Source organism: Hippocampus comes, unplaced genomic scaffold, assembly GCF_001891065.2.
Source record: "Hippocampus comes isolate QL1 unplaced genomic scaffold, H_comes_QL1_v1.1 scaffold82, whole genome shotgun sequence".
Taxonomy (NCBI): Eukaryota; Metazoa; Chordata; class Actinopteri; order Syngnathiformes; family Syngnathidae; genus Hippocampus; species Hippocampus comes.
In genome coordinates, this window is record NW_017805135.1 from 3,312,969 (window position 1) to 3,340,260 (window position 27,292).

Here is a 27,292-nt window from a genome sequence, read left to right on the forward strand (position 1 = left end):
GGCCATATGTGGCCCTCGGGGCATACTTTGTCCACCCCTGCAATCATCACGACTCCCACTTTCAGCTCTGCTTTTTTCACGGCTCCAAGGCTGCGCACAAAGGAGGAAGAAAAAAAAGTGCCTGTGTAAGCAAAAAATGAGAAAGTTGTGAGAGCTTGGGGTGAAAGGAAAAAGAAAGAAGGGGAAAAAACTGCAGACGAGCAGAAGCAACACACACAGGAGGACCTTTGAGAAACTTTGAGCAAGTTTTGAAGACATCCGCGGGCTTTCAAAATGGGTTTAGTGTCCATTTTTGTGAGTGTGTTTTTGCTCCATTTCAGCCACTTTAAATCAACATCAGCTGCCCCTTCTCCTATCATCAAGTTTCCCGGCGATGACACTCCCAGGACAGACAAAGAAGTTGCACTGGTAAGCTTTATTTTTGCAATACAAATCTCACTTTATTTTCACAAATTTCAATCCATTTTCCACCCATTTCCCCCACTTTTTGTAGCGCTACCTGAACACGTTCTATGGGTGCCCGCAAGACAGATGCAACCTGATGGTGCTCAAGGACACCTTGAAGAAAATGCAAAAGTTCTTCTCCCTGCAAGAGACGGGCGAGATTGATGCCAAGACTGTGGAGATCATGAAGAAGCCCCGCTGTGGTGTGCCAGATGTGGCCAACTACAACTTCTTCCATAGAAAACCTTTGTGGCAGAAGAAAGACATCACCTATAGGTAAGACCGTGGACTTTTTTTCATTTAATAACATCTTTAAATGTTGAAATGTAGAATGTAAAACTTTTCAAATGGATTCCTAACATAATAAAAATGGCTAAAATTGGGGGTATGGGGTGGTGGGGGAATATGTGGTTCAGTTAATGGATGAATGGAAAAAAACGCGAACATGTTAACAGTTTGTATGCCAACATATCACAACAGTCAGGGCAAATGAAGTGACAAGACAGATTGATAAATTCTCATCTTGTCCTATATTGAAGATCTATTTCAAAGGCGCCCACAAATAAAATGTATTATTATTATGATTATTATAAAGAGAATTGATGAAATGCTGACATGCTAAGAGTTTGTATGCTCAGATACAGATATTGTAAAACACACGACAATAATGATGAAACTGTAGTCAAATATCATTTAAAAATGCAATTGATAAAATGTTAACAGTTGGTATGCTAACGTACTGTAAGGCAAAATGGCAACCTGAGTGACAAAAGTGCTTCTTCTTTACTATTTATAATAATAAATGATAAATGCTAACATACTAGCCGTTGATGCAAACACACAGAAGGATGGTGAGTACAAACATCCAAAACCACGCTGGCATGTCAGCAGCCCCTGAAGAGGTTCTTTAACACAAAATTTGTCTGTTCTAGAATCTGTTCACATTTTCAAGCAGACTTCAAGCTGGCCCTTTTTGAACCCCACCAAAACCCACACCTCCCAACTCCCACTTCAACAGCCCCTCCCTCAACATTCCCAACCAACACCCCCCCCCCCTACCAACACCACCACCATCACCCACTGGGCCATGACACTGTTTTTCTTCCTAAAAACAGCATTCTCATGCAGTGCTGTCAGATGTTGTGTTCAGAAGTTTACAAAAATGTTCAATGGTCAGTTGTTTTATCCAGATGAGTGCTTTTATGTCCCAGATCATCTGCTGTCTGCTGCATTTTTTGCCACATGATTCAGAGCCATGTTGTTGGTCAGCACCGCACTCCACCCTGCAGCCAAATTCTTATACAATCCCTGTTGCTTTGAGGCCGTCGTTGTTTCTTCTTGAAATGACTTCACACTCTCCCCACAGAATCCTCGGCTACTCTCCGGATCTGGATGAGGAAGTTATCAATGATGCTTTCTTCAGAGCCTTCAAAGTGTGGAGTGATGTCACGCCGCTCTCATTCAATCGCCTCATGGACGGCGAGGCTGACATTATGATCAATTTTGGCCGTAACGGTACGTCAATGTGATACGCAGTCCAGTGTTTTCCTGGCTCCAATTGACGCCATCCCCTGAATTTACCAAAAAATAAATGCTTCCAGTCTTAATAGATGCAATACCCCCAATTAATCGAATACTGCACCTTGAACTTATTTAAATCATTGCCTCTGCTCCAGATCATAAATTGTTTGACAAAATGTTTGGAAAAACTATAATCTCCAGCTCCGCTCCCTCTCTTGAAAAAAATTAATGCCTCCAGTCGTAATAGACACAATCTCAGCAATACTGTAAATATGAGTACCTCCGCTTTAAGAGCCACTGGCTCCCAAATAATTATCAGGTGTATGAGTGAATACACTGTATGCCACACCTCAAATAGATCCTTTGTCAGCTTCAGGGAAACAAATAATAGGGCGCCACGACCTCAGTTAGTTTTACCCTGACTGATAACAACCACGTTTGTAAAAATAAGCGCCTTACCTCAATAAACAAGTGGCCCTCGCTTTAATAGATATTGTGGCTCAATTAATTAATCATCCACTGAAATAAATGACAGCAGCGCCCCAAAAAGCTGCCGGCAGTGTTGTTTTATGAACTGTGTCATCAACAGAGCACGGCGATGGTTACCCATTTGATGGCAAAGATGGCCTCTTGGCTCACGCCTTTGCCCCCGGTCCAGGAATAGGCGGCGACTCACACTTTGACGACGACGAGCAGTGGACACTGGGAGAGGGCCAAGGTAAAACCTCGCCAAAGTGCTGCATCTCATTTTCAGCAAAGTACCACTGACATGCACATAACCACAGCATCCCATTCAACGTCCACAAATGTAATTGTACAAAGTATGACCTTTCTGGCTCTGCTGCATGCATAAATCCTTCACCAATCTGGTAGGTGAACAGAAGACAAAAATCCCCTTTTTTGCAAGAGTCGACCAAGATGAGTTTCAGACGGTTGAAATCTATTGGTTCTCTTTTTCAACAGTGGTGAAGGTGAAATTCGGCAACGCGGATGGAGAGTTCTGCAAATTCCCCTTCCTGTTCCAGGGTACCGAGTACAACAGCTGCACATCCCAGGGCCGCGACGACGGCTTCTTGTGGTGCTCCACCAGTTACAACTTTGATGACGATGGCAAATACGGCTTCTGTCCTCATGAATGTAAGTCATGGCCTTGCTTGGCATGAGAGAACAAATCATATTGAATTAACTTTATTGCGTTGTACTGACAGAAAGTAGGCTGGGGGGCTTTGCCAGGAAAGCACATTTTTTCTCTTGGTTTTGAGGGGGGAAAATTGTGGATTTCTTTCCAAAGGTTTTGCCCTACTTTAGGAAATTGGTCTTTGTTAAACGTCTTGTTTATCTGCTTTGCTCGTTTGACTATGCCTGTCACAGCTTCAGTACATGCCGAATTGGTTTGAAAGGATGTCAACTTGAGGGGTGCAATTGGTTCTGGAGCTTTCTGATATTTTTTGGGCTTGGCTTCCCTTTGGACTTTTGCTTTTTCATCGAAAATAGGTACATACATTGTGAATTTGAATATTTTGTTATGTCCGAAACATCAATCACATTCTTTTTCCCAGTGGAACCGTGATATTTTCAAGCAGATCGGACGATGAAATCGCTTTAAATACACCCACATCACAGAACAATCCTTCAGGATAATCTTTCAGAGATGTCTGAGAATTGGGCCATTGCTGATTTTGATCGCAAAGGGAGGAAAAATGCTCAAATTTGGGCCGATTGTCGAGTCGTTTGTGCCCTGCTTAATGCATTGTTTCTCTCGACTTTTGCATTGCAGTGCTCTTCACCCTGGGTGGAAACGGCGATGGCGCCCCTTGTAAATTTCCCTTCACCTTCCAGGGTGAGAAGTATGACAGCTGCACCACCACGGGCAGAGATGACGGCTATCGCTGGTGTGCAACTACTGAGAATTATGACCAGGACAAAACCTACGGCTTCTGCCCTGAAACCGGTTAGTGGTGCCTTCTTCTTTTGGACTTTTTCTGGGCGTTTTTATTTTTTTACAGGACTGTGAAGCCTTGACCGCCCGGATGGGTGTTATCCTCTCCAGGGAAGTTTCATTTGGGTTTTTTCCGGTCTTGGTCATGGTCTGCCAAAGGCATGTGAAAGTATTTTAATGTGCTTATTTTCCACTCGGACAAGTCGGCCCGTTTTAAAGTTGTGGGAGAATCAAAGTAATAGAAATTGAATGCTCACTGGGGTTTCCGTGTGGTTTGCGCTTTTGCCTCATAGCGAGAAGCTCCTGGGTTGCAAACTTGTTTGGTCTATCTCAAAGTGCTCCACAAAATCATTTATAGTAGGTTCATTGAAGACTGTAAATTGTCACTAGGTGAAGACGTGTATCTATATGTCAGCTTTGGTTAGTATGTCTGCCTCACAGTTCTATAGATCCCGGTTTGAATCCCGGCTCTGGATCCTTCTCCGTATTTTTTTTTTTTTTTTTGTGTGTTCTCCTGCTAGTGTGGGTCATCTGCATTGGTTCTTCTGACTTCCTCTTACATTCTATAAACATGCATGTTACGTCAGTAAAGAACTATATATTGTCCATTGGTGTGAATGTGAATGTTAATTTTTGTTTGTCTATATGCAGTTGATAAGAGACCAGTCCAGGGTGTACTCTGCCTCTCATCCTAAGTCAGTTGTGAGAGGCTCCAATTCACCCTCAATCCTAATGAGGACAAGTGGCATAAAAATGAAGGAGGCAAAAGTGTCACCACACACTCGTTTAGGGTCTAATATCTGGGACTTATTCCTTTGCAGCTATGACAACCGTGGGAGGGAACAGTGAAGGCGGCCCCTGCGTCTTCCCCTTCACCTTCCTGGGAGACACTTACGACTCCTGCACCACGGCCGGACGCAGTGATGGCAAGAAGTGGTGCGGCACGACCAAAAGTTACGATGACGACCGCAAGTGGGGTTTCTGCCCAGACCAAGGTAGCGACCATCGAATGCATAATCTATCACTGCTAAGGAAATACTGTACTGCATGTTTCATCATGGATTGTTTTCAGGCTACAGTTTATTCCTGGTGGCTGCTCATGAGTTTGGCCATGCCCTTGGGTTGGAGCACTCCGATGACCCTGGCGCACTCATGGCCCCCATCTACACCTTCACCAAGGATTTCAGACTCTCTAGCGATGATATCAAGGGCATCCAGGAGCTCTACGGTAGGAGGGAATGATCATACCATCACAGATTTGGTTCAATTACAGTCCAGGGAATGACAATGTTCCCTCGTATTGACAGGCATTCCCACAGACAAGCCTCTACCTCCAACCGAGGGACCCGTGACCCCCATGGACATCTGTACGGAGCCCATTACTTTTGATGCTGTTGCCCAAATTAGAGGAGAGACGTTCTTCTTCAAGGACAGGTAAATGAAATCAAAGCTGTAACGTTGTTTTGGATCAATTAGATCTCAATAACAATTTTTATGCCAGAGGATTTCCTCCATTAAATGCTGCTAACGTTACAACGACGGATCTATTCATTCACGTAGAGTTGCCGCACACACTGCTCATCCTCATTCTGCTCCGTCTAATATCATCCCTGATATTTTGAATAGATACACAGCTATTTTGGGGATTTTAGATTGTTGTGTCTTGTGATTCATTTGCTTCTGTCCTCTTTGCTACCTTCACCCTTCCATGCACCCTGTAACCTGATAACATGATCAGCTGTCCACTGTAGTAACCACTGGCGCCTAAAGGGTTAACACTAATGCTAAGACTTTGTTTCCTTCGGTTTCCTGTTTTCCAGAAATTGAACCACTTTTTTTTTTTTTGGACGAAAAACAGTCGACAATACAAACAGCTATTAGGGGGTGTACATTGCTTGACACGCACTGGTGTGTAAGCAATTACTCATGCGGCAGTGAAATGCTGCGTTTGTGAGTCGGTCTTCTTGAAAATTGTGCAAGCGGTTGAGCATTTTGCTGACTACATTGTTTTTTTTTTTTTTGTTTTTTTTTTTTTTAATAGAATGTAAAAGTAAATACAAGCTTTGATGCTTACTCTCTGGAGGAGTGTATCCAAAGGAAATAGGATAACCTGACCAAGAAATGAAGTGTTTCTCCTGGACAAGCTAGAGTTTGAATCAAACCAGAATCCAACTCGCAAAGTACGCTTTTATTTCACTACATTTGGAAGGATCAAATTCGTTGTCGGCCTCAAAAACTTTGGCTCGTTGTTTGGAAATCAAGCTGTGCTGCAACATGATTCCCTGTGACTCATCATGCTTGAGGAGTCCAAGTGGATACTTAAGGTTTAACAGTCTGATAGCCAAACCATATTTTTGGTCTCAAGTTTACATAAGCCGTTTCTGCATTTGTCTCTCATACCCAGCGACAATGGCAGCCATTATACATATAAAGAGCTGATCTATTGCAGTCCCAACAAGTTTATTCTTCAAAGTGCAGTGAAATGACTTTTAGCCGGCCACTCAACCCGTGTGTTTACACATTCTCTGGTGTAACTCCTCTACTCGTTTTATGGTCATTCCTTGCTGTTATGGGGTAATTTGTGCTTGTTTCGTGCACAGTCCCTAAGGGTATTTGAAGCCATTTTTGGGTTTTATATTTAGGTTTTAAAGGACGGGAAAGCACCGAGTCGTACTACCATACTGAAAAAAAAAAATAAAAGTGATACTATTACGAAAAAAAAAAAACAAGGACCGGATAAGAGTCAAGTTGAAATATTACGCAAGATAGCCACTACTACAGTACAACCATTTGAGGACATCACTTGAAATTCGATGCCCCGAAAATAATCTGATGAGCAAAAACACTCATGCCCAATGCCGAGTTACTACTTAGTTGCAGTTGCAACAATATCCCACCTTTGCTGGGTTATGTGTGAGTTATCTAATCAAATTACAATTTGGTATTATGTTGCCTTGGAGATAACTGGCAGATTGTGGCATGCTGGGTGGTGAGAGTGGACACAGTTGTGTCCTACCTTTGCTGAGTACTGTATAAATGAAAAAGGTGGCTATTTTGCGGGTAGTCAGTGTGAAAGAATCTGAAATTTGGAAAATGCTTCTCGTTGTAAATGGAAATGCAAATGAAGATCTTGCAGAAGGATTCAAGAACAACAAAATGAAATTAGCGCTGACGGTTGTATTTGTCGATTTGATTGGACTCCATTCTTGCTCTACTTTTAAACTTGCGTAACATCTGCCTTTTGAAAACTGGGTCAGTGGAAAAGAGTTTGGGAAGCAGCCTTCGTCGTCGTCGTTATTGCGTAGCTGGATTGCGAATACAGGCAAGAAAGGTCTTGTTCCACTGGCGCAGTCTCTGGTCTTAACGAGAACCAGATGCTCATGAATCACGCCTTTGTGGGCTGACTCGGCCAGTGGAGAAGTCGAACTGGCCACCCAGCCCCCTTCAAACGCCATCCTCTAAGCCCACCCCCACCTCCTTTTTTTTTTACCTCTCTTCTATCTTTGTGCCAGGTTCCTGTTCAGGTCAGTAAACTTCAGAAGCAAGCCCAATGGACCAATGCTGGTGGCCACCTACTGGCCTGACCTGCCCAGCAAGATAGACGCCGTCTATGAAAACCCAGTGGAGGAGAAAACAGTCTTCTTCTCAGGTTGGATGAATAAAAGTGCTGATTGCTGTCATTTTATGTATTTATTTTTGCATCAGAAACAAATAGTTGTCTATGCTCCTTAACCGCTTGGATGACTTTGCTTTTAACGGTCAGCCATCTCCACCTCCTGGAACTGTCGATGGGGATGTCCCGTATTCCAATTTGCACTTATTACTGGTTCTTCAAACATTCTTTGCTCTTGACTAAACTAAATTAAGTAATGATGTTCCTGGACTGGGATGAGCTTTACATAATACGTGCCAGTTGTAAAAACATGCCTAATTTCACTCGAATTTGCACTCAACTCAGAACGAAATAAATAGTTTGTTTTGTGTTTATAGTGTGCATTAGAGCTCAACTAGGGAAGGGTTTTTGTCGAAATGGTTATGGTCAACAATATTAATTGTTATTTTTTTGGTGATTGAATATCCTCAGTGGGTCTGGACAATGGTATCGATTACATGATATCGAATATTCATTTGTACACAACAGGTTAGAATTCTTGTTCTAATGTTCTCATCATGCCACACATCATGGGAATTTGTCAGTATTGGAATTGATCAGTAACTGACATCACAACACACACTCGAAATGGCATCACTTCTTCACTTTGGAGAAATGATTTCATTCCGTCATAGCGGTGGCGCACTCCGTAATCCCACACAGTAGAGCAGCTCCACCCATGTTGTGTTTTCATCCACTTGGGAAGTTGAATGCGTGATGACCTTATGTCATACAGGCAACGAGATGTGGGTGTACAAGGCTGATGAATTGGAGAGAGGCTACCCCAAGAGCCTCGACAGCCTCGGCCTGCCAAGCGACCTGGAACAGATTGACGCCGCTTTCAGCTTCAGGAAGAACAGGAAGACGTACCTCTTTGCAGGGGAGCAATTCTGGAGGTGAGACAAAAATGTGTTTACCTGTCAAAGAACCTTGATTGTGTCATTAATTTGCTAAAGTAACTTTGGTATGTGTGGCTTGCAGATACGATGAAAATACAAAGACAATGGACAGCGGTTTCCCCAAACTCATTGCTGAAGCTTGGAATGGCATCCCTGATGGTGTTGATGCTGCCTTCAGTCTCAGCGGAATTGGTAATTTCCTATTTTTGTTGAACATGAAGTACCTTTTTCCACTCTGATGACATCCAGTACAATAAACTGCATCCAAACAACGGGCGGGTGACTAATCCAGAGTGAACAGCGCCTCTTGCCCAAAGTCAGCTGCGATAGGTTCAAGCCTTATGAGGATAAATGCTATTGAAAATGTGTGGGTGGAGCTACATCCAAGATACTGCTTTCCAAAATTAATAATGTGCATCGCATTATATTGTGAGGTATTTCTTATCGTTAAGACCATGTATATGGAAAAAAATGGCAATTTAGCATCACCCATTTATCCAGTGGACGGTACCTGCTTCGGATTGGGCTTATTTGGCACAGTCCAGGTCAAGTAGAAGTGACATGCACAAGTAGAAGTCCTGTAATTCAGCAGTTTCAAACAAAACAGGCAAATTTCTTTTCAGTTTGTTCCATGGGCCCTTGAGCCTTTTTTGAGCAGCCCATAAAATATGTTCACTGAATACTGAGTTGATGGGAGAATCTTGTGTATTGTTGTGGGCTTTTTTTTTTCTAACTTTCTGCCCGGGCTCTACTGACTGAGTTTTGAGGGGTCTCTGTTTCGGAACGCTAAAATGCATATTGTCTGTTTTCATTACAATACAGGCACTTGCAAAAATATATATAAGTTTTAATTGGACCAAAAATCACAATTGAGTTATATTACTGCTATTGTCAGATACTAGAGAATGTATGGTGGCCTTAAGGTAACAAAAAGACAAGCATTCTAGCAAGTGTCATGACCAAGATAGCACATTAACCTATTGAGTCAAGTTATTTGTTTGTATGTGTAATGTTGATTACTTAAAGCAGTCGACAACATAGAAATCAATTGTACATGTCGTGCTAACTTTGCTTCGGACAGCATAAAAGAACAGTCCAAGTAGGACAAATTTTCGGAATGCACGTCGGTGAAAACCACGACGGGTCTCTTTCTGAATGGGAATATTTTGCTAGTAGCATTTAAGCAAGGTTTTTTTCTCCATTGCGGCTCTGCTAAGATGTGTGGCAGATTCAGCATTTCAGAGTGGGCGTCTTTATAATGAAGTGAGTCGGTGCCGCTAGACAGAGGAGCCTCTGTTTGCAACATTTGGAGAAACCTGAACTAGTGCATGAAGGGCCCACTACGTGAAGGGGTAAAGTGGAGTAGTGTCATAACAGATCCATCAGAAGGCACTGTTGCCCTCAATTGTATTCTTTTGTCCAAGTATAATATTGAACAGAGTTTCAGAATGAATGTGTGTAAACAAGCCAGGCTCACTTGTCTGACATATGACGTTTTATTACAGTAATCTCCTGCATATTCATTCACCTATTTGTGTATTTTTATGCTCTTTCCAAGGCTCTGAAGAAAAGTCTTAGAGTAATTTGTGTCAAGGAAGGATGTTGAAGTGATACACTTCAACTGAGAAACAAGTTGTATGACAATTTAGAATTTAGATTTTGTTGGGGAGAACAAAACTGGGGTAGAGGGAGAAACCCCACAGTGATGATGATAACCTGCCATTTTGGCTAATTCCAGTGACAAGGACAATGCCGCAATCATATTCGACCCGAGGCCGCTGCGGTGCACGTTATGTTTTAATCCTGCATTGGAAGCCTCCATTGGACTTTCTACACAGCGAAACACAGCCTTTGTTTGTTTTTTTTGTGTTTTTTTTACATGTGACATTTCACGTGTCACACTGATGCACATTTACTATATCATGTACTCTTTCTTTTGTATTGTTCTTTGTTTTTACTTTAGTTTTTAATAGAGACATCAGGTATGTCCACACTGCACTGAACGCAGTGCTTTTAGCGTGCTGTGAGATGAGCTTGTTGTGAACGGCATAAGGAGTCCACGTTTGGCTGAGATGAAGCCAATGCGTGTCATGTGGTTTTAGAAGAAATGTATCCGTTTTAACTGAAGTTGATGTGCTCTTGGTTGTGCAATACATAAATGACTTTTGCACGATCTCTGTGACCGAATATGGTGCTTTAGAAACTTTCTTAAGAAAATGTACACAATGGAGTGTCAAATCTAAAGGAAAGGCTTACACAAATGTAGGTGCGATCTTTTTATTTGACCCTCATTTGTATATACGTGCATTTTTATATTCTGTGTAATGTCTGATGTGGGGGAATTTCCAGGAGTAATATGTTTAGGCACACATTATTTTCCTTTTGGTTAGCACTTTGGAAGAGCTTTGTTGTTTTAGTTTGGTATGGAGGGATTGAAGGCACAGGTTGCCTATTTAGGTCGTGTAGGTTTGCTGCATGATGAAATCATGACAAGAGTACCCCAGTAGTATTGCAAAAAAAACCCCAAAATCTTTTCGTTTGTTTTTCCCTCAACTTGTCGATACAGTTGTAGTTTTTTGTCTTGGTTGCCACGCTTGTGCACTTTGTTACTGACATCAATAAAAATGGTATTATAAAGTAATAATGTGAAACGAGTGTGATTTACGCATGAATTCAACCAAACAGTAAATAACAATGATAAGTTACTGCCCCAGCAAGGCTTTCCCCAAGTGCACAAAGCAAGGCTCAGAGTGAAAACCTGTCCTCATCCTTTTGACCAGACCATTATGTCCTGGACTTTTTTTTAATGCATATAAAACTGCGCCACCTTGTGAAAATTCTAGTAAAGAACAGTAAAATCACTGCAATCATTTCTTAGTTATTGCAGCGTATTATAGCAGTAATGTTTTTGGAATCTGATTGTGTGTGTGTGTGTGTGTGGGGGGGGGGGGTCTAAAAATACAAACTGACCACAGTTCACTACAGAGAAAAGGCTGAATGACCATAAAATCCAAATCATGTATCGGGGAGCCCCATTGGCTGTACCGCGGGATAGGGATGAAGGCCACAGTCCTTGTAGTGAGACGATGATGGAGGTGTCCAGTAATCGAGTCGCATGGAATTTAACGGCAGTACCAAGCCGAAAAGAAGCCATTGCTCCGGAGTCTGTCCACGGTCCACGCGATGGATCCTTGTTAATGTTAACCACTTCATTCCAAAGTCCGACCAAAACCTGTCATCTTCAAACTCAGAATCATTAAAATGTTGGCTGGAAACGACATTTCGTTCACTTGGTCTATCCAATTATATTTCGTTTTGCGTAATTGTTCAAACTATGTTTAATAATTAAACACACGCACGCGCACACACACGCGCACACACACGCACACACGAGGTTTTACCTTAGCAAATTTACATTTGCGAATATGAACCTACGCAAGAAATATAATGACAGTAATTAGATATTATAAGGTATTGTTTTTCCAGTGACATGTCACACTTTTCTCCCCGTCCTGTTGTTTTTGATGCATTCCCTTCATTGTACTTTTTTTATTTAATGCCATCTAATACATTGAACGCCATCAGTGAGTGCCAAGAAAGGCACCGTTAAAGAAAATATATAGTTATTACTTTAACAAGCAAAAAAAAAAAAAAACCATTCTGCAAAGTCATTTTAATACATTATCCCTCCAAAAAAATCTACAGACGCACTGACCCAGTTTACGGCAATGTGAACATTTCCAAAATAGATGAATAACAGTCTCAGAAGGGAAGTCACAGAAGACAGAGCTCATATTAAGATCAAGTTTAATTGAACAAAGAAGGCTGTAAGAGGCTAACACTACGACTATGACAATGTGTCAAAACTCACATGTATATGAATGAAAGTACCTGTAAAGTCTTTCCAAAACACGCACACGGTGAAGCAAGGGAGGCGGAGCTTGATATGGGTCACTTCCGGGATGGTTTCGGCTGACTGTTTTGCTAGCATGAACGCTGCGCCTTACCCCGTGAAGGAAGAAAAGAGAAAAGGGTAGAGGAAGTGAAATGATAACATGAAGCTGCTGCTCTAACTGCATCCTGCGTCGATTTCCTGCCTCGCGATGCCGTCTCAACGCGTCTTCGCTCTGCCAAGGCAGCAATCGCTGCTCCTGCCTGCCGTCATTAACCCATTTGTGCAGGACACCGAACTCTCCAAGGCCACCATAATCAAAGTGAGTCACAATGGCGAATTAATATCAATGCATAGAAGGGATAAATGCACGTCGACATGTGTGCGATTAGGCGCACGATCCCCCGGCCTCTGGACATGTAATCTGCTTTGCAATGGTGTGTGCTGCAAGAACAATAAGAGCCCCTGTGTGCGGCTACCTACTGATTTGGATTTGACGCACGGAAGGAATGTAAACATGGATTGTGTGTTTTCCGAACATTACAATAACTATGCGTGTGTCCAGTGTATCCTCCAGGGAATTTTCCTGGTGCCTCTTCGAGCAATCCTTATCTCGTTGGTCCTCATGGTAACCTGGCCAGTGGCTGTCATCATCACCTTCAAACATCCTCTCAAAGGAGCTGTGGCACCAATGACAGGATGGAGAAGGTAACCTTTCTCATTGACATTCCTCGAAGGGAGAAAAACACTACTTTCACTTACAAACTTTTTACTCATTCAGCAAATCAATATTTCCCATTGAAATGTAATTAATCAACCCACAAAATTGACTTTTTTGTTCAAGAAAAAATAGCACTGTATTGTATAAATACACAGTACTACACAATAAAAGTTAATGTAAATAAACGATTTTATAAAGTGTCAATACTATACTATGGAACAAGCCGAAAGTCAGAACAACCTTACTGTAGCGTAAATGTTTAATGTTTAATGTTTAATGTTCAGCGTAAACTTGCTGATTGGAATGTCCTTGCATGTGGGGAAAAATTGCCATAGTTGCTGATGCACTTTTCAGCCATTTAACAGGAAAACACTCAAGCTTACAGATGCACACACTGAAGTCAAAACCCAGTTCAAATGAAGTTAAGGTGTTGCTGAATATAGAATAAGATTTGCAAATCATGTTTATCCTATATTTAATTCAATATACGACTAGACAGCTATCATACACCCAACCATGCATTTCTAATACCGCCAATCTTGGCCAAGTTCTCGGGGCTGCTGGAGCCTATCCGGGTCCACCCTGAACTGGTCGCCAGTCAGTCGCAGGGCACATTAAAAAGACGAACAACCATTCACACACACACATCCACACCGTAACTGAGTGGAACCGATCCCACGGTGCTCGCACACAAGTCAGGCAAGTGTACCACTATACCATCAGCGACTCACATAACGTTCAATAACCTTTAAACAGACACTACTGTACTGTGCAATAACAATACAAACAGATGCATTTTCTGTACCGCACATCCTGTTCAGAATTGTGGGAAGCTGGAAGCTATCCCATTTAACGTTGAGAAAAGGCAGACTCTGGTAACCCCCTGAGCTGATCAGCAGTCACATTTCCCGGCACTGTAGAGACAAACAACCTTCCGCCCTCACATTCACACCATCACTGAGTGGGAAGTGAATGCCTGCTTTCTGCACGGAAGTCTGGGGAGTGATCCATTACACCATTACGGACAGCACAAATGATGAGGAGATTGACATCCATCAAAATGAGTTCCGTCATTGGTTTGATTGTAATTGTCATGTTTTTGCTTGTAATGATTTTTTTTTTTTTTTTTACACAAAAATACATGCAAAAGCGAAACACAGTTGTTGAGTTAGTCTTTGGAATATGTAAAAAGTCCTCGTCATATGGTCATATAAAATGCAAAAGTTTTACTGTGGGGAAAAAAAAAACCCACAGGGCTGTAATCATATCATGGTGTACTCCATTGTCTGTCCTGTGAGCGTGGCTCTGCTGCAGCATGTTCTCGGATTTGCGTTCAAAAACAAAAATGCCCGCCAGCCAAAGCAGTGTATTGTCAAAACAAATAGATATTGACATTGTTTGTGTTAAGTGCTTTTTTTTTGAGATGGTATCTCAACAGCAGCGTTACTTCGGTTCTCTTCCCATAACACTAAGACTCTTTGGGTTGTTCTGCTTTAATTCCTCCATTATCTGCCGATCTAATTGCTGAAATCAAAATGAGTGTCTGCTGTCGGAATAGTTGTGGAAAGGGACAACTTCAACAATGAGGAAGTCAGTGGCGGAAGTCGATAATGGTTGCAGCCAAAGTTGTAAAATGTTTTGCAATCCTCACTGCAAAGACTTAAAGCCAACGAGTCTGAACAAGTGGCACGATACGGGTGTTTAAATAAATCTAAAATACAACACGACTTTTGCTAGACTTGCACAAGTAGTGAAGCAACTAAAGATAATTCCTTTTTTCTTTTTTTTTTTGGACAGCAAGAGACATATTATCATCACAGTATAACACAATAGAACAACTTACAAGTTGTTCAGTGATACTGGTTGACTTCCAAGTTGTTCTAATTTTACTAAACCCACCCACAACTCATTGGAAATTCTAAAAAAATAAAAATAAATGCCCTTATGGGCTCAACCAACGCTGAGTACATTGACATGTCTAACGAAAACTGGTGCCACCTGCAGGCTCATGTGTCAGAGTGTGATGGCTGCCCTGGGGAGAGCCTACTACTTCTGCATGGGCTTCCGGGTGGTGGTCAAGGGCAAACAGGTGGGCAGTGGCGAGGCCCCCATCCTGGCCGTGGCCCCCCACTCCACTTTCTTTGACGGCATCGTGTGCATCGTGGCGGGCCTGCCCTCGACCGTGTCTCGTGTGGAGAACCTGGCCACGCCCATATTTGGCAGTGAGACACTTTTTTTTTTTTTAATCTGTTCATTCATTCGAGCACTTTATGTGAAAAGGAAACATTTGCATTAGACATTTTTTGGGAGCTGAAGGCGACTCAAGATAAAACATTTCTGTCTTTATTTTTAAAAAGTTGAGGTTGATATTAAGATGTAATTTTACACTGGTTAGTTTCAGTATGTCATTTTGCCAATTTATGATGGTTACCTTATCCCATCTTTTAGATAATTCCTGTCATATGCTTCACTGGACTCCATGTTTTGATGTATTGACAATTTTTTTTTTTTTTTTTTAATTTGAATATTTTTCCTCGCAGGGTTTGTACGCTGCCTCCAGCCAGTACTGGTGTCCAGAAAAGACCCCGACTCAAGGAAGAACACCATCCAAGAGATTGTTGGCAGAGCCAAGTCAGGAGGCCGCTGGCCACAGGTATAAAAAAGGAAAATACACACATAAATAAACAACCGCTTGTTACTTAAAAAAAAAAAAAAAGAATTTCAGAGTTGATTTTTAAGTGCTAGATGTGCATCACTTCCCTTGAAGCAGGTTTTTCTATTGTTTTTTTTGTTTGTTTTGTTTTGTTTTTGGAAGCAGGTTTTTATATTGTTTTTTTTTGTTGTTTGTTTTTTTACCGGTTTATTCTTCAGGTTTTGATATTTCCTGAGGGGACGTGTACAAATCGCTCTTGTCTCATCACATTCAAGCAAGGTAAAGTATAAAAAGCCATCCATCCATCCATCCTTTTACTTGTCTTGGTTAGGTCACGGGTGACTCAGGTCACTTCAACATAGTTCCTTTGCACCAAGGTTCGTCAAGATAGTGAAGCTGTGAATTATGAATATGCAGGGAACACTGTTCTCCTTGTTCAAAGTAAAAGATGGGGCAGGGAAAATATCTCCAGGAATCATGACTTTCTTTATTTGCTTGCATTCTGTCCAAAAGGTGCCTTTATTCCAGGCGTACCTGTGCAGCCTGTGATTCTGAGATATCCGAATAAAATAGTAAGTTTTGTCTTCACAATAAATATACACAAAGACATCTTTCTTGAATGCAGCACTTGAATTTGATTCCCTCGCATTCTGCATGTGTACATAATGATGTGGCTCCGGAACAAACTGTATACGCCCTTTCCGTGTGCATCAGATTTGTATTTGTCCCATTTCCTTCCATCCAGGACACAGTAACATGGACTTGGCAAGGTTTTAGTTCGTAAGTGTCCTCATTCTAAGAATTGTTTTTTCCTTCACAGATTAACACAACCAAACACATAAATGGCTCCCTTGTTTTGCTGCTTTTCTGCTGTTTTAATACATTTATATGTCACCAACTGCCCTTAATGAAATTGTGTGTAGGAGGACCCTGCTACTGCTAACGCTGTGTCAGCTCTACACCACAGTCGAGATTGAGGTAACCTGCTAACCTGCTTGGCTTTACAATTTTTTTTGGTCTCGATGTTGCCTTCTGAAGGTTTGTGAAATACCAGAATTGCTGTATAATGCTTAGAAGTCAATAAATCATGCATGGTTATGATAGACACTGCACGTTTACAAACATCTGACAATTTCAACCTTAAAATCCCGCTCCCGCACACTGTAATCACATTAAAAAATATTTCAACACAGTTTTCAAACACATCGTCGACATCTTTCGAGACACGAAATATATGCACCGTCACGTTGAACAGGAAAATCTGCAAGATGGCGGCCTTTCGTGTCCAATATGTTGAAATAAATACGCATTTGACCACTGTCAAAATGGCTGCTGAATGTCACTGATGTGACCTTCCTCATATTGTTCTTCAGTTTCTGCCGCCTCACATCCCCACAGAGGAGGAGAAGAAAAGTCCCGCTTTGCTCGCCAGCAAAGTGAGAGACATCATGGCCAAGTGAGTAAAGGAAACGCGTGCGAAGACTCAAACCTGGCTTCTCTGTGTACGATGTGCTCAACGACGCCTGCAGGGCCTTGGGTGTTCCGGTGACGGACCACACGTACGAAGACTGCCGGCTGATGATCTCTGCCGGCGAGTTGACGCTGCCGATGGAGGCCGGCCTGGTTGAATTCACCAAAATCAGTCGCAAGCTCAAGTAGGACGAATAACAACTTGGCTTTAAGATGACGTGGTATGAACCCGCCGTCTCTTCTTTAGTATCAAATGGGACAATGTGAGGAAGGAGTTGGACGGTTTCGCCGCCATGGCCACTTCCTGTAAAGGCGGACGTATCAGCATCAAGGAGTTTGCCAGCTTCCTAAAGCTCCCCGTCAACCCTGCCCTGGAGGAACTCTTTGCGCTCTTTGACCGGGTACAACAATACACGTCTTTACTTATCTAAACACACAGTTCGTTTCGAAACCATTCCGTTTTTTTTTTTTTTTTTTTTAATATTGTTTACAAGATAATCAGGATTTTCAAGACTTGGTCAAAATAAGCCAAGGATCAAGAATTACAGAATGCTTTCGACTTGAACCGATTCTTTTAACCCCTTTTTGAGAGACTGCTCTTTTCCATGTCACAAAGTGAGCATCTGCTCTCCCTCGACTGCAGAGGCAGTACTGAGTACAGTTTACAGTGGCGAGTGACAAGGCTAGTGGCGACTACTAATCCAGAGTGTTAAGACTGTAAGCGCATAAATTGTGAACTTAGCTGCCTTACTTCACTTACAAATTTCGATCGTGGATCTGTGCAAGTGATGCATGCGGCAGATCTTGCCAAACACGAATGTGCCTCACCCACGTTGGTGACTTGGCCAAACATTTGAGTATGGGACGCTTATTAGAAGCAAATATTGTTTAGCTAATACTAATCTTTGCTAGAACTGCAGCTCTGCTTACCTTTTAGTAACATTTTAGCAGTTGCAATAAGTTTAAGTGACAGTTAGCAATCCAGAAAGTGTAAACTGCAAGACGGTAAAGGCATCGATGGTAATTTCACCCCTTGTGGCAGCACTTCATCATCAAGCTGCCAAATTACACTTGTAAATAAATTAGTGTGCGGAGCCATACTTTTAGTTCATGGCAAAACTGAAATTATCCCCTTGACATTGACAACTTGACCAAACACGAATATATGCCGCCGATTAAAATGTAAGGCTGACATTGCAGCTCTGCTTACCCTTTTGGCTTTAGCATGACGATCATGCTTGAAAATGTCAGATTTTCACTCAGCCTAGCCGTCATGGGGTGAGAAACACAGAGTGGGGTGTAATGTAAGTTTGCCAAATTGTGACCTAACAATGTATCAAAATTCAGAATGGCGCGCTCCCAATAAATTGGCAGCTCAGATTTTCTTTGTTGTTCAATTGTACAAAAGCCAGGTAGACAGCTGCTTCTTTGCAAGCAAGTAGATTCAAGTTTACCTCATATTTCCTCCTTTAAGTAAAGCTGTACTCATTGTTCAGGCAAGGGTTCAAATAAATCACTCTCTCGTCTCTACTTGCATGTTTAATGGCTCTTGCCCAGAATGGCGATGGCACCATAGATTTCAGAGAGTATGTCATCGGCGTGACCATCTTGTGTCGACCTGCTAACACAGAAGAAGTGCTTCGTCTGGCTTTCCGGGTATGTTCACTTTGCATTTTTGAAATGACTAATTAATGCCATTCGACTAATGTTACAGGCACATGAGTAAAATATTTGAATAGCATAGATTTAGCGTTACTTCGGACTTGGCTTTCTTTGGTTTGAGTAATACTGAACAAGGCTGAAAGCTGAGTGTGTGGCTCTGCTGTGAAATGGAAGCAGACAGCTGCATTCAGAGACATTTGGATCATGTCACGGTAATAATTTGTGTCTGTTGCCGAGTGCTGTGGGAGTCCTGGAGTCAGTCTCGGAGTCAATTTCCCCCGACCAGGACAACAAATGTGGTTTTGGACAAGGACTGGAAGAAAAAAAAAAAAGAATCCTATTATAAAGTTTCACTTTCAGGGTGACCTCTCACCAGAGAAATTTTGTGGTCTGTCTATGTCCACCAAATACAGGCTTATCATCCAAATATTTCTTCTTGTTTTAGCTGTTTGACACAGACGAAGATGAGAAAATCACCCGTGAGGAGTTCACAGCACTGCTGCGCTCCGCTCTGGGAGTCTCCGATCTCAACATGGTCAAACTTTTCAAGGAAATTGACGCTGACGGCTCCGGTTTTATCACCTTCAGTGAGTATAAAACTTGTATCTACCTTTTTATCCTTTTCTTGCCTTTCAAATGTACAGTGGCGCATTGAGATACGAGGTGAATTCATTCCGTTACCGTGCGCGTGACTCAAAACACTCATATCTCAAGCCATCATTCACCATTTTAGTCAATGGAAATGCCATTAGGACGTTCAACAATTCTTGTAATAAGTAAAATAGCACTGTAGAAAATGTTAGTTTATAAAAACATACAGTAATTAAATGGCTAGATGGGAATGGAAAAAAATTAAGTTAATGCATCATGATTAAGCCTTTGCTGCACTTTCTGGTGTCTGGGAATTGACCACCGGGGGCAGTATAATGCCATCATGCAGACACAACCGAACAAGAGTCTCACAACTACTGCAAGTGACTCGGCAAACTGCCGTAATATTAGTTGCGTTTTGTTTTGTTGTTCTATTGTCTGTCTACCTGTGTTACTGCACCGTTTGTGTTCAAATATCCGTTGGTGAAAGCGTTAGAACATCGCGACACTTGTACTGTTTTTTGTTGCATGTATAATTTTATGTTTTGGGAAAAAATCTAATTGTCCTGAGGTGTGAATGATTGTTTGTCTGGGATTGACTCCAGCTGACCTGCGGCCAAAGTCAGGATAAGTAGGATAGAAAATGGATGAATGGCATTTCTCTGGGTGAATAGTCGCCCTGAAAACACAATTGCTGCAGCCTGGAAAGGCAAAGCAGCAGGTGGTGCTATAATCCCCAACTGCAACTGACTCTAAGGCAATTTGAGCCAAGAAGCCAGTTGAAAGGAATTTCCCGGAAAAAGTGCAATAAAAGAAGACAAAGAATTGTTGTTAGTTGAATGCAAAAAAATTAATTTCTTTCATCCGCTCATATTTTGTAAAAGAAAAAATCACTTATTGTGTTGGACCACTTGAATATGAATATGAAGTTCATAAAACAAAAAGGAAAACGCAATCCTCTGTCAATACCACTTGTGTCCTGCGAGTGGCAGCAATGTCCACCAAAATCAAAATTTCCAGTCTACGCAAACTTTTTTTTTTTTTTTTTAAACCTTCCTGACAAGTAAACGTTTGAAAATATTCCGTGTGTTGGGGATCCCTCAGGTGAGTTTCAAGCCTTTGCCACAACACACCCGGAGTACGCCAAGCTCTTCACCACTTATCTGGAGCTGCAGAGGTATCAGGCCATCCAGGAAGCAACGCCCGGGGATCTGGAGCTCAGCGGTTCTGGGGAGAACCAGGAAGACAGCACCTCGGACAAAAAGGATGACTAACCCCATACGCGGTCCTCTCACTCCCGTTTAGTCATCACAACCATGTTGTAGGTCATGTTGCTTGCCTTTTATATGGACATTTTTAAAAATGTTTTTCTTTTGAGGCTTAGTCGTTCGTGCCTTATGGGGCAGGCACTAATTCTGTGGATTTTGGAGCACCTGTCATCGTTGCAGTTTGGTCATACAACACCCTCGCTTTTTTTTGTACGGTACTTCTTTTGTGTGTTCCTTGTTAAATTTCTTCATACATAAACACAGGTATTATGTTACTTTACTTTCAGAATTGTATCCACTGACGCCTGGCAATGGCCACTTGGCAACATGAAAGTTAGTGGAGATCTCTACTCAGACAATAAAGTCAAGAACTTATGACCGGAAAGACATAGGAAGTCAACCATTCTGGTTTGAAGGGGTCATCTTAGTGTCATGGTGGCCATTTTTGATAGACGATCTCTTCCCACCGATTTGATTATCAGATTGCTGCCAAAATTGAGTTGTTTTTTTTTTTTTTTAATTAAGACAGCTTTACCTATCCACAGGAAATTTGACAGGCATAACTCACTTGATAATGGAGTTTTTGTAAGGCTTTTGAGCAACATCATTTTCCCCAAAATTGGTTTAATCCAACTAGAATCATTGAGGAAGCGATGTAAATATAGATGCAAATTTGATTTTAATTTCGCAAAACATTGCACTGAAAGGGGGGAGGCTTCTTTTTGCAAACAATTGCATAGGTTGTGTCACAATAAATAGAAAATAATTACATATATAAAATAAAAAGTCAAATGATTTCATATGTGCGGTAGCCGTGTTCACCCCCAAAAGACAAATAAACATTCCGTTTTCGGTGTTTTTCAACTACTAATTCTTGTGCTTGGACTTGCTGTGTGCATTATACCTTGTGTGCTTTCCACCTCATGTGACTTTCTTTGAGTTTACCACGCTAACACCTTCATTTGTTCCACATAGAGGCAAAGGGTTTCAGTGTGCCAGTGTAATTAGTGTACAGTCCGCTTTATTAGGATTCCAAGCAAGCAGATGTTGTCGGCGTTATGTGTGTACTCAGGGACATGGACCTTTGTCAGACAGCTGTATAATTAGCCAGAGCTTTTGCTTTGCATGTTCTATCTATTTGCATCCCAACTCGACATGCTGAGACAGCACGAAAGTCAACTCCAGCGCAAATAAAATAGGGCAATTTGTGAGCAAAAAGCCAAACAGTGTATTCCAGAGGGCGTTCACACAAACAAGCAGTTTTGTTTGTTGTTTTGTCGACTCGGCAAATTTTGAAAGTAAAACAAGAAGATATGTTTAATTAACATTGTTTTGCAGTGAAAAAAAACGTGTTTATTTTATGATGAGGCACCTCCGACTGAATGGGCCACCGCTGTGTCATTCACTGAGCCACCACATGGGGGCAGCAATCTTATGGAAATGTTTTTACTTTCAAAAGTGGTTAACCCCCCCCTGCATGTTCGTACTGTACTCTGAACGACAACATTTCAATGAACTTTATTCCATAAACGTTACAACAAATGTTTCTATAGTGAACACAAGAAAATGGGCAATTGTGACGTGTCGTTGTGATTGAACTAAAAATAAAAACGCCAACCATGTGTGACAAGTGTTTTTTTTTTTTTCAACACTTCTAAAGACATGGATAAAACATAATCAGGTTGTAGTGCGTTATGGTCATCACCCGTCACCATTACTTTTTTTCGTACCTTTAACATCAAGCTGTCCACTCAGCTCTTTTATCTTTTGCACACTTTTATGCACTGCAAAGTTATTTCATCCTGTGTACGGTTTAAATCTATTGATCCTAGGTATGATGTTGGATTTATGCATGAATCGGTCCATGCTCGCTTTTAACTGTGCCCTCTTGCCCTTTGCACGTGCGATGTTGAGATAAATGATTCTCGGGCTGGCGGCTTTATTAAAAGCTCCACCGTGAAAACAAACTTGTGAATTCCACCTTTCAATCGGGTTTAACCTTTGCAAAACGTCTCATTTCATTTGGATCCAAGCTGATGGGATCAATGGAGGCACGTGCCCCTCGTCCCTTTTAAAGACGCTGGGACTTCTTCCTGTGTGCTCCCCACCCACCAACCTCACTAACACATGCACACGCACTTTCGCACACCCTGAGCCAGCCTTGCTCTTCTTGCATTGTATATATTGCTGTATCCATTTCAGCAGCGCCTGGGGGCTGATCTTGTCGCAGCAGATTGTGGGAGATACACACCCCCTAATGTGATTTGGTGGCAGGACCTGGCTGAGCCAGCACGCAGTCTCAGTTAGGAGCGCGCGCCGCGCACGGGCATCGAACGCATGGTGAGGACAACGGGCCCCGGCTCAGGGAGGTCAAAAGGGATGGGGCTTGCTATTAAGTGGATGTGAGGTCGACATGCTAACCACTAGCCCACCGTACTGCCTCAGGTAGTATTCATTGGTGTTGAATACCTAGCGGAATCTTAAAAGTGGTACAATTTGGAATGCAACCAAAATGCTCTGGAAAAAAATAGGGCTCAAGAGTTGCATAAACTCACATCGTAAGACTTCAGATCAGTGAGCCGTCTCAAGTCAGTGTGCCAGGTCTCTGCCGTGATGTCACAGGGGAGGGAAAGGCTGATTTTCAGGATTTATGCAGTGTATTTCTTTTTACGTAGTCATGATGCATTTTTTGTGATGCCACCCCAGAAGGATGGAAGCGATGTTGCAGTTTGACTCTCCATTAGTCCCTTTCACATGGCTGTCTTCATCCAGTGAATCCTTTTTCTCCATTGTAGTTTTATTATATGGTGGTTAGCTTCTGTTTATTCTTGCGCCACAGTGTTCCGCTTCGAATTTAAGCAGGGGTGATTCTCGGATCCGAGGTTTGTAGGTGCTGAGCGAGCACCCACTCAGAGAAGATACGTTTAAACTATCTGCCCATTTTAATTCAATTTCATTCCCTTGTTTATGAAAGAGAAGCAAAACACTTTTTGGTCGCGTCTGTGACTAAGGCGCTTAATCTGATGAAGGTCAAGTAATGGTAATGGATGATGAATGTTGATCCACAGCAAATAGGAATTAATTGGATTTATAAAACAAACAAATTGTAACCCTTCTCATTTCTGGGGAATGACAACTCATTCTGATAAAACGGCACCTTCTTACGCATTACAGTATGCATTTTCTCGAGGGTAAACAAAGTCCTTTTTGTGAGAACAAAAAAAATAATACTAACTAAAATTGCTAAAATTGTACTTTGAAAATTAATATATAGTATAAAAAAAACTCTCTTTTCTCCTCCCTCTCTCTGTCTCCTTTGTCATGATGATTAGCATCCAGTCGGTTAGCTTGCCAGTAGCGCCAAAAGTTTAATCATGACACCTGTGGATGACACAACGGTTAACTTTGCTCATTGCTATTCAGAGGACAGCGGCGCTCCGCTCCCTCTGACATATTCCTGTCTTTAAGGAGTTTTCAAGCATGAAGTCGTTTTCCTGTATGTTCGCTGTATTATGCAATGGTTGACTTATTTGTGTTTTTGAACAACTTTTTTCACGTATCATCGTGGCAGAAGGAATTCATTCACTTTATGTTATTTTCCCTTGGAATTCAACCAACTTTGAAGTGTTCTTTTTGGGACGATTAACTGTATTATGATTCAAAATCAGGATATCATGCTGAAAACATTGCATTCCACCAGGGTGGGTATTTTCTTGGAATGTTGCGTAAGAGGAACAAATTGTTATTATTTGTGCTTTATGTTCCTGGGATGGATCGTTCCTGTTTATGACAACGGGATTGAGATTCAAACACACACACACACACACACACACACACACACACACACACACACACACACACACACACACACTTGTGTATACAAAACATTCCGAGGAAATCCATCCAAAAGATGTGCATTTACTGAGCATATTTTGTCATTGTCGTGTAGCTCAAGGTCTTACAATGTGATGTACTGTAGTGTATACAGTATCGGAACATACTGATTATTGCAAGCCATCTGGGGCTCTACATTAAGTCAGGGGCGGGGAAGCTTTTTTCCCTGAGCATTTCAGCTTTTCTAAAGTCCTCCAAGGGCCATACAAAAGTTGTGAAAAAATACGATGTGACGATTGGACAGATGTTAATGAAATGGTTTGAGGCAGTTGCTCCTTGTAGCTTTTCTGATTTGAATTGAAATTCTAGTTGTGTTTCATGGGTCTTTAAGTCAACGTTTTCCTTGATTTGAAAATCTGATGCACACTCAAACCTGAACAGTCAATTTCCCCTGATGTCATACAATTTGTGTTTTGACCAAGAATTAGGGCAAATTTTTTTTTCAGGATAATTTGTAAATAACATCGAAAAGCGTAGCAGCTTGTTAGCATGGTAGATTAGCTTAACTTTTCTGTACGTAGCCTGAAAATGGCAAGCAAATATCGACTTTTTTTTTAAGGTAAGTCGTACATACACACCGTCGTGCTCTGTTAGCAGGTTATGATAAGCGCTAGCAACTTAGCATACCTCATTAGCTTACTTTGTTGTACATATACAGTAGCTGATGCACAAATACAGTGTTTTCTGGTTCCACACCAGCTATAAAAGTACAATAGGCCATACTGTATATATGAATTTCAGCATTGTGTCAACTCAAGCGACATGTCTCCTTTGTCAATATATGTCCACGACTTCCAGGGATCTTCTCAACCTGGAATTAAGGCCACTTTATTAAAAAAAAAAGAAATGTGTCCCCAAAGACAAAAGCCAGGTGTTTGTGCGCCGTGTTTTATTATTCTTTCAATTTTTTGCGGCGGCTTTGGAACAGGCTTCATGAAAATCCCCCTGACTCCTGAGGTCTTGCTTTCTGGCAAACTGTCTGGTTGGGCTCATCAGGGAGTTCCTCCAGACCTCATTGTTACGTTTCCTTATCGCACCAGATGACTGACACCTTGTTGATTCTCTCCCGACATTATTCTCTCAGCGAAGTGATTGTTCCCCATTTCCTGCATGATAGCTTGTCCAAACAGTGAAGTCCGGGCTTGGGCAGGTCCGCATGAAACGTCAGTGGTGTGATGGTGGCTATCTGCACAACAGGTTTATTTTCTTGTCCCTGTGCTTTGGGTGGTTCACAATTGTGTGCTTGCAGATGGTGTTCTTTGGACGAAGGGCGGCAAGTGACTGACCAGTCAGTGGCAAGCGTTGTGAGAAAAATACTTTAATACTGTATATTGTAAAAATCATCATCTCGTTTTGTCTAAATTGTGCTTACTGTCATTTTAAAAGGAATTCATTCACAGATTAAGTTAGTTCATAGCATTGCATTATTTGTTTTTGATTCATTGGCAACTTGTAGTTTGTTCGCTTCGATTGCAGCTGTTCCTGCAAATTTGATCTGGATTTAGTGAATCATCCGAATTGCATCGTGTCAAGTTCATTTTGACATTTGGCGCCGTCAAACTTATTGTTGCCCTCAGAGAGATGATGTATTATTATGATTTTTTATTCTTTCATGATTTTCTCTACAAGCTATTTGGTTGCCTAGTTTTGACATCAGAGCCCAAATAAAACTAGTGGAAGATATTTGCGGCATTATTTCCAGGCCACATTAAACAACAACTTTGAAAAGTGATATCTCACAATTTATTTCAAATAAAAACATTATTTTACATGCAGGACTAACTTAAAATGATGGTCCAACCTTCCTTGATCTTCCCTCACTCCTGCTACACAAATATGCCAGTCCTCCTGCTGCCAAGCCACACTTTTTTTTTGTACCTCCCTCTAATTGCAACCTACTATTCATACGAACCAGTTTGGGTTCACCCCGCCATTGTGCTCTTCACCTAAGCATCTGAGAACCTGTAGATAAAGGACGTGCCATTAATTTGAACAGCATTTTCGCACACTCGCTGTGCTGAAACCACCGTTTTTGCAGATGTGCCATAGTCCTCCTACTCTGCAAACACCTGAATCGTGATATTTTCACATCACGCAACACATGGAATAAGGCTTAACAATATGAAAGAACTTACATGTTTGCAGATACTACAGTGAGATATCTTAACTGGAATTGTACATTTTCAACACACTGGTGTTTTTTGAAACATTTTTTTGAAGTAGACAATACATCTAATTTAAAAGAATGGCTCAATCCATATTATTCGGTTGTGTGCAGCCACCTGACAAAATAAAATAGAATCATTTGAACACACCATTTTTTTTTCATGTGGTTAGTTATCAGGCTCATGGAACGCGATACCATGATGATTCTCGGCGGTTGGACCCTTTCACTGACGTCAAAGTGATGCACAAAGTGAAATTAAATTCCATCTTTATCTTAATGCTCATCTTCATTGACCAAGGAAAATTTTAGTGAACTTTGGTGGATTACCATGACCAAGATCTGGACCTGATCAGCACAGACATCCAAAGAAGCCTAAAATTAGCTCGGTGGAAAATTTGGATCTCGCGTTCAAAGCATGCAGCTCATCATTCAAAGCAACCAAGGATTGGAAAAGACCCCTTCATGCCCTCTCAATCTTCATTCTTCATTTAATTAAGGAATTTTCCGCCAATTATCCAA

The 27,292-nt window shown here is 41.6% G+C and overlaps 2 protein-coding genes across 2 annotated transcripts; both read left to right on the forward strand.

Moving 5' to 3' along the window:
* The first annotated feature begins 76 nt into the window (after positions 1 to 76).
* On the forward strand, positions 77 to 18,648 carry mmp2 (matrix metallopeptidase 2). Its single transcript, XM_019866650.1, has 14 exons — positions 77 to 408; positions 494 to 720; positions 1,811 to 1,959; positions 2,555 to 2,683; positions 2,929 to 3,102; positions 3,743 to 3,916; positions 4,726 to 4,899; positions 4,977 to 5,132; positions 5,212 to 5,338; positions 7,417 to 7,553; positions 8,293 to 8,452; positions 8,538 to 8,647; positions 15,683 to 15,685; positions 18,608 to 18,648. The coding sequence occupies exons 1-14, from the start codon at positions 274 to 276 to the stop codon at positions 18,631 to 18,633; spliced, it is 1,881 nt and encodes a 626-aa protein (XP_019722209.1). The 5' UTR covers positions 77 to 273; the 3' UTR covers positions 18,634 to 18,648.
* lpcat2 (lysophosphatidylcholine acyltransferase 2) lies at positions 12,424 to 22,337 on the forward strand. Its single transcript, XM_019866651.1, has 14 exons — positions 12,424 to 12,669; positions 12,913 to 13,055; positions 15,073 to 15,290; positions 15,609 to 15,721; positions 15,940 to 16,000; positions 16,235 to 16,293; positions 16,467 to 16,501; positions 16,645 to 16,699; positions 17,095 to 17,177; positions 17,251 to 17,376; positions 17,439 to 17,592; positions 18,749 to 18,847; positions 19,299 to 19,440; positions 20,549 to 22,337. The coding sequence occupies exons 1-14, from the start codon at positions 12,559 to 12,561 to the stop codon at positions 20,716 to 20,718; spliced, it is 1,569 nt and encodes a 522-aa protein (XP_019722210.1). The 5' UTR covers positions 12,424 to 12,558; the 3' UTR covers positions 20,719 to 22,337.
* The last annotated feature ends 4,955 nt before the right edge of the window (positions 22,338 to 27,292 follow it).

Bases quoted from the DNA above. Each gene is read 5' to 3' on its own strand.
- mmp2 (XM_019866650.1), top strand. From the start codon at position 274: ATGGGTTTAGTGTCCATTTTTGTGAGTGTGTTTTTGCTCCATTTCAGC. The intron at 5,339-7,416 runs GTAAATGAAATC...TCTTTGTGCCAG, and splicing joins ACGTTCTTCTTCAAGGACAG to GTTCCTGTTCAGGTCAGTAA. The intron at 7,554-8,292 runs GTTGGATGAATA...TATGTCATACAG, and splicing joins GAAAACAGTCTTCTTCTCAG to GCAACGAGATGTGGGTGTAC.
- lpcat2 (XM_019866651.1), top strand. From the start codon at position 12,559: ATGCCGTCTCAACGCGTCTTCGCTCTGCCAAGGCAGCAATCGCTGCTC. The intron at 16,001-16,234 runs GTAAAGTATAAA...TCTGTCCAAAAG, and splicing joins TCTCATCACATTCAAGCAAG to GTGCCTTTATTCCAGGCGTA. The intron at 17,178-17,250 runs GTGAGTAAAGGA...CGACGCCTGCAG, and splicing joins GTGAGAGACATCATGGCCAA to GGCCTTGGGTGTTCCGGTGA.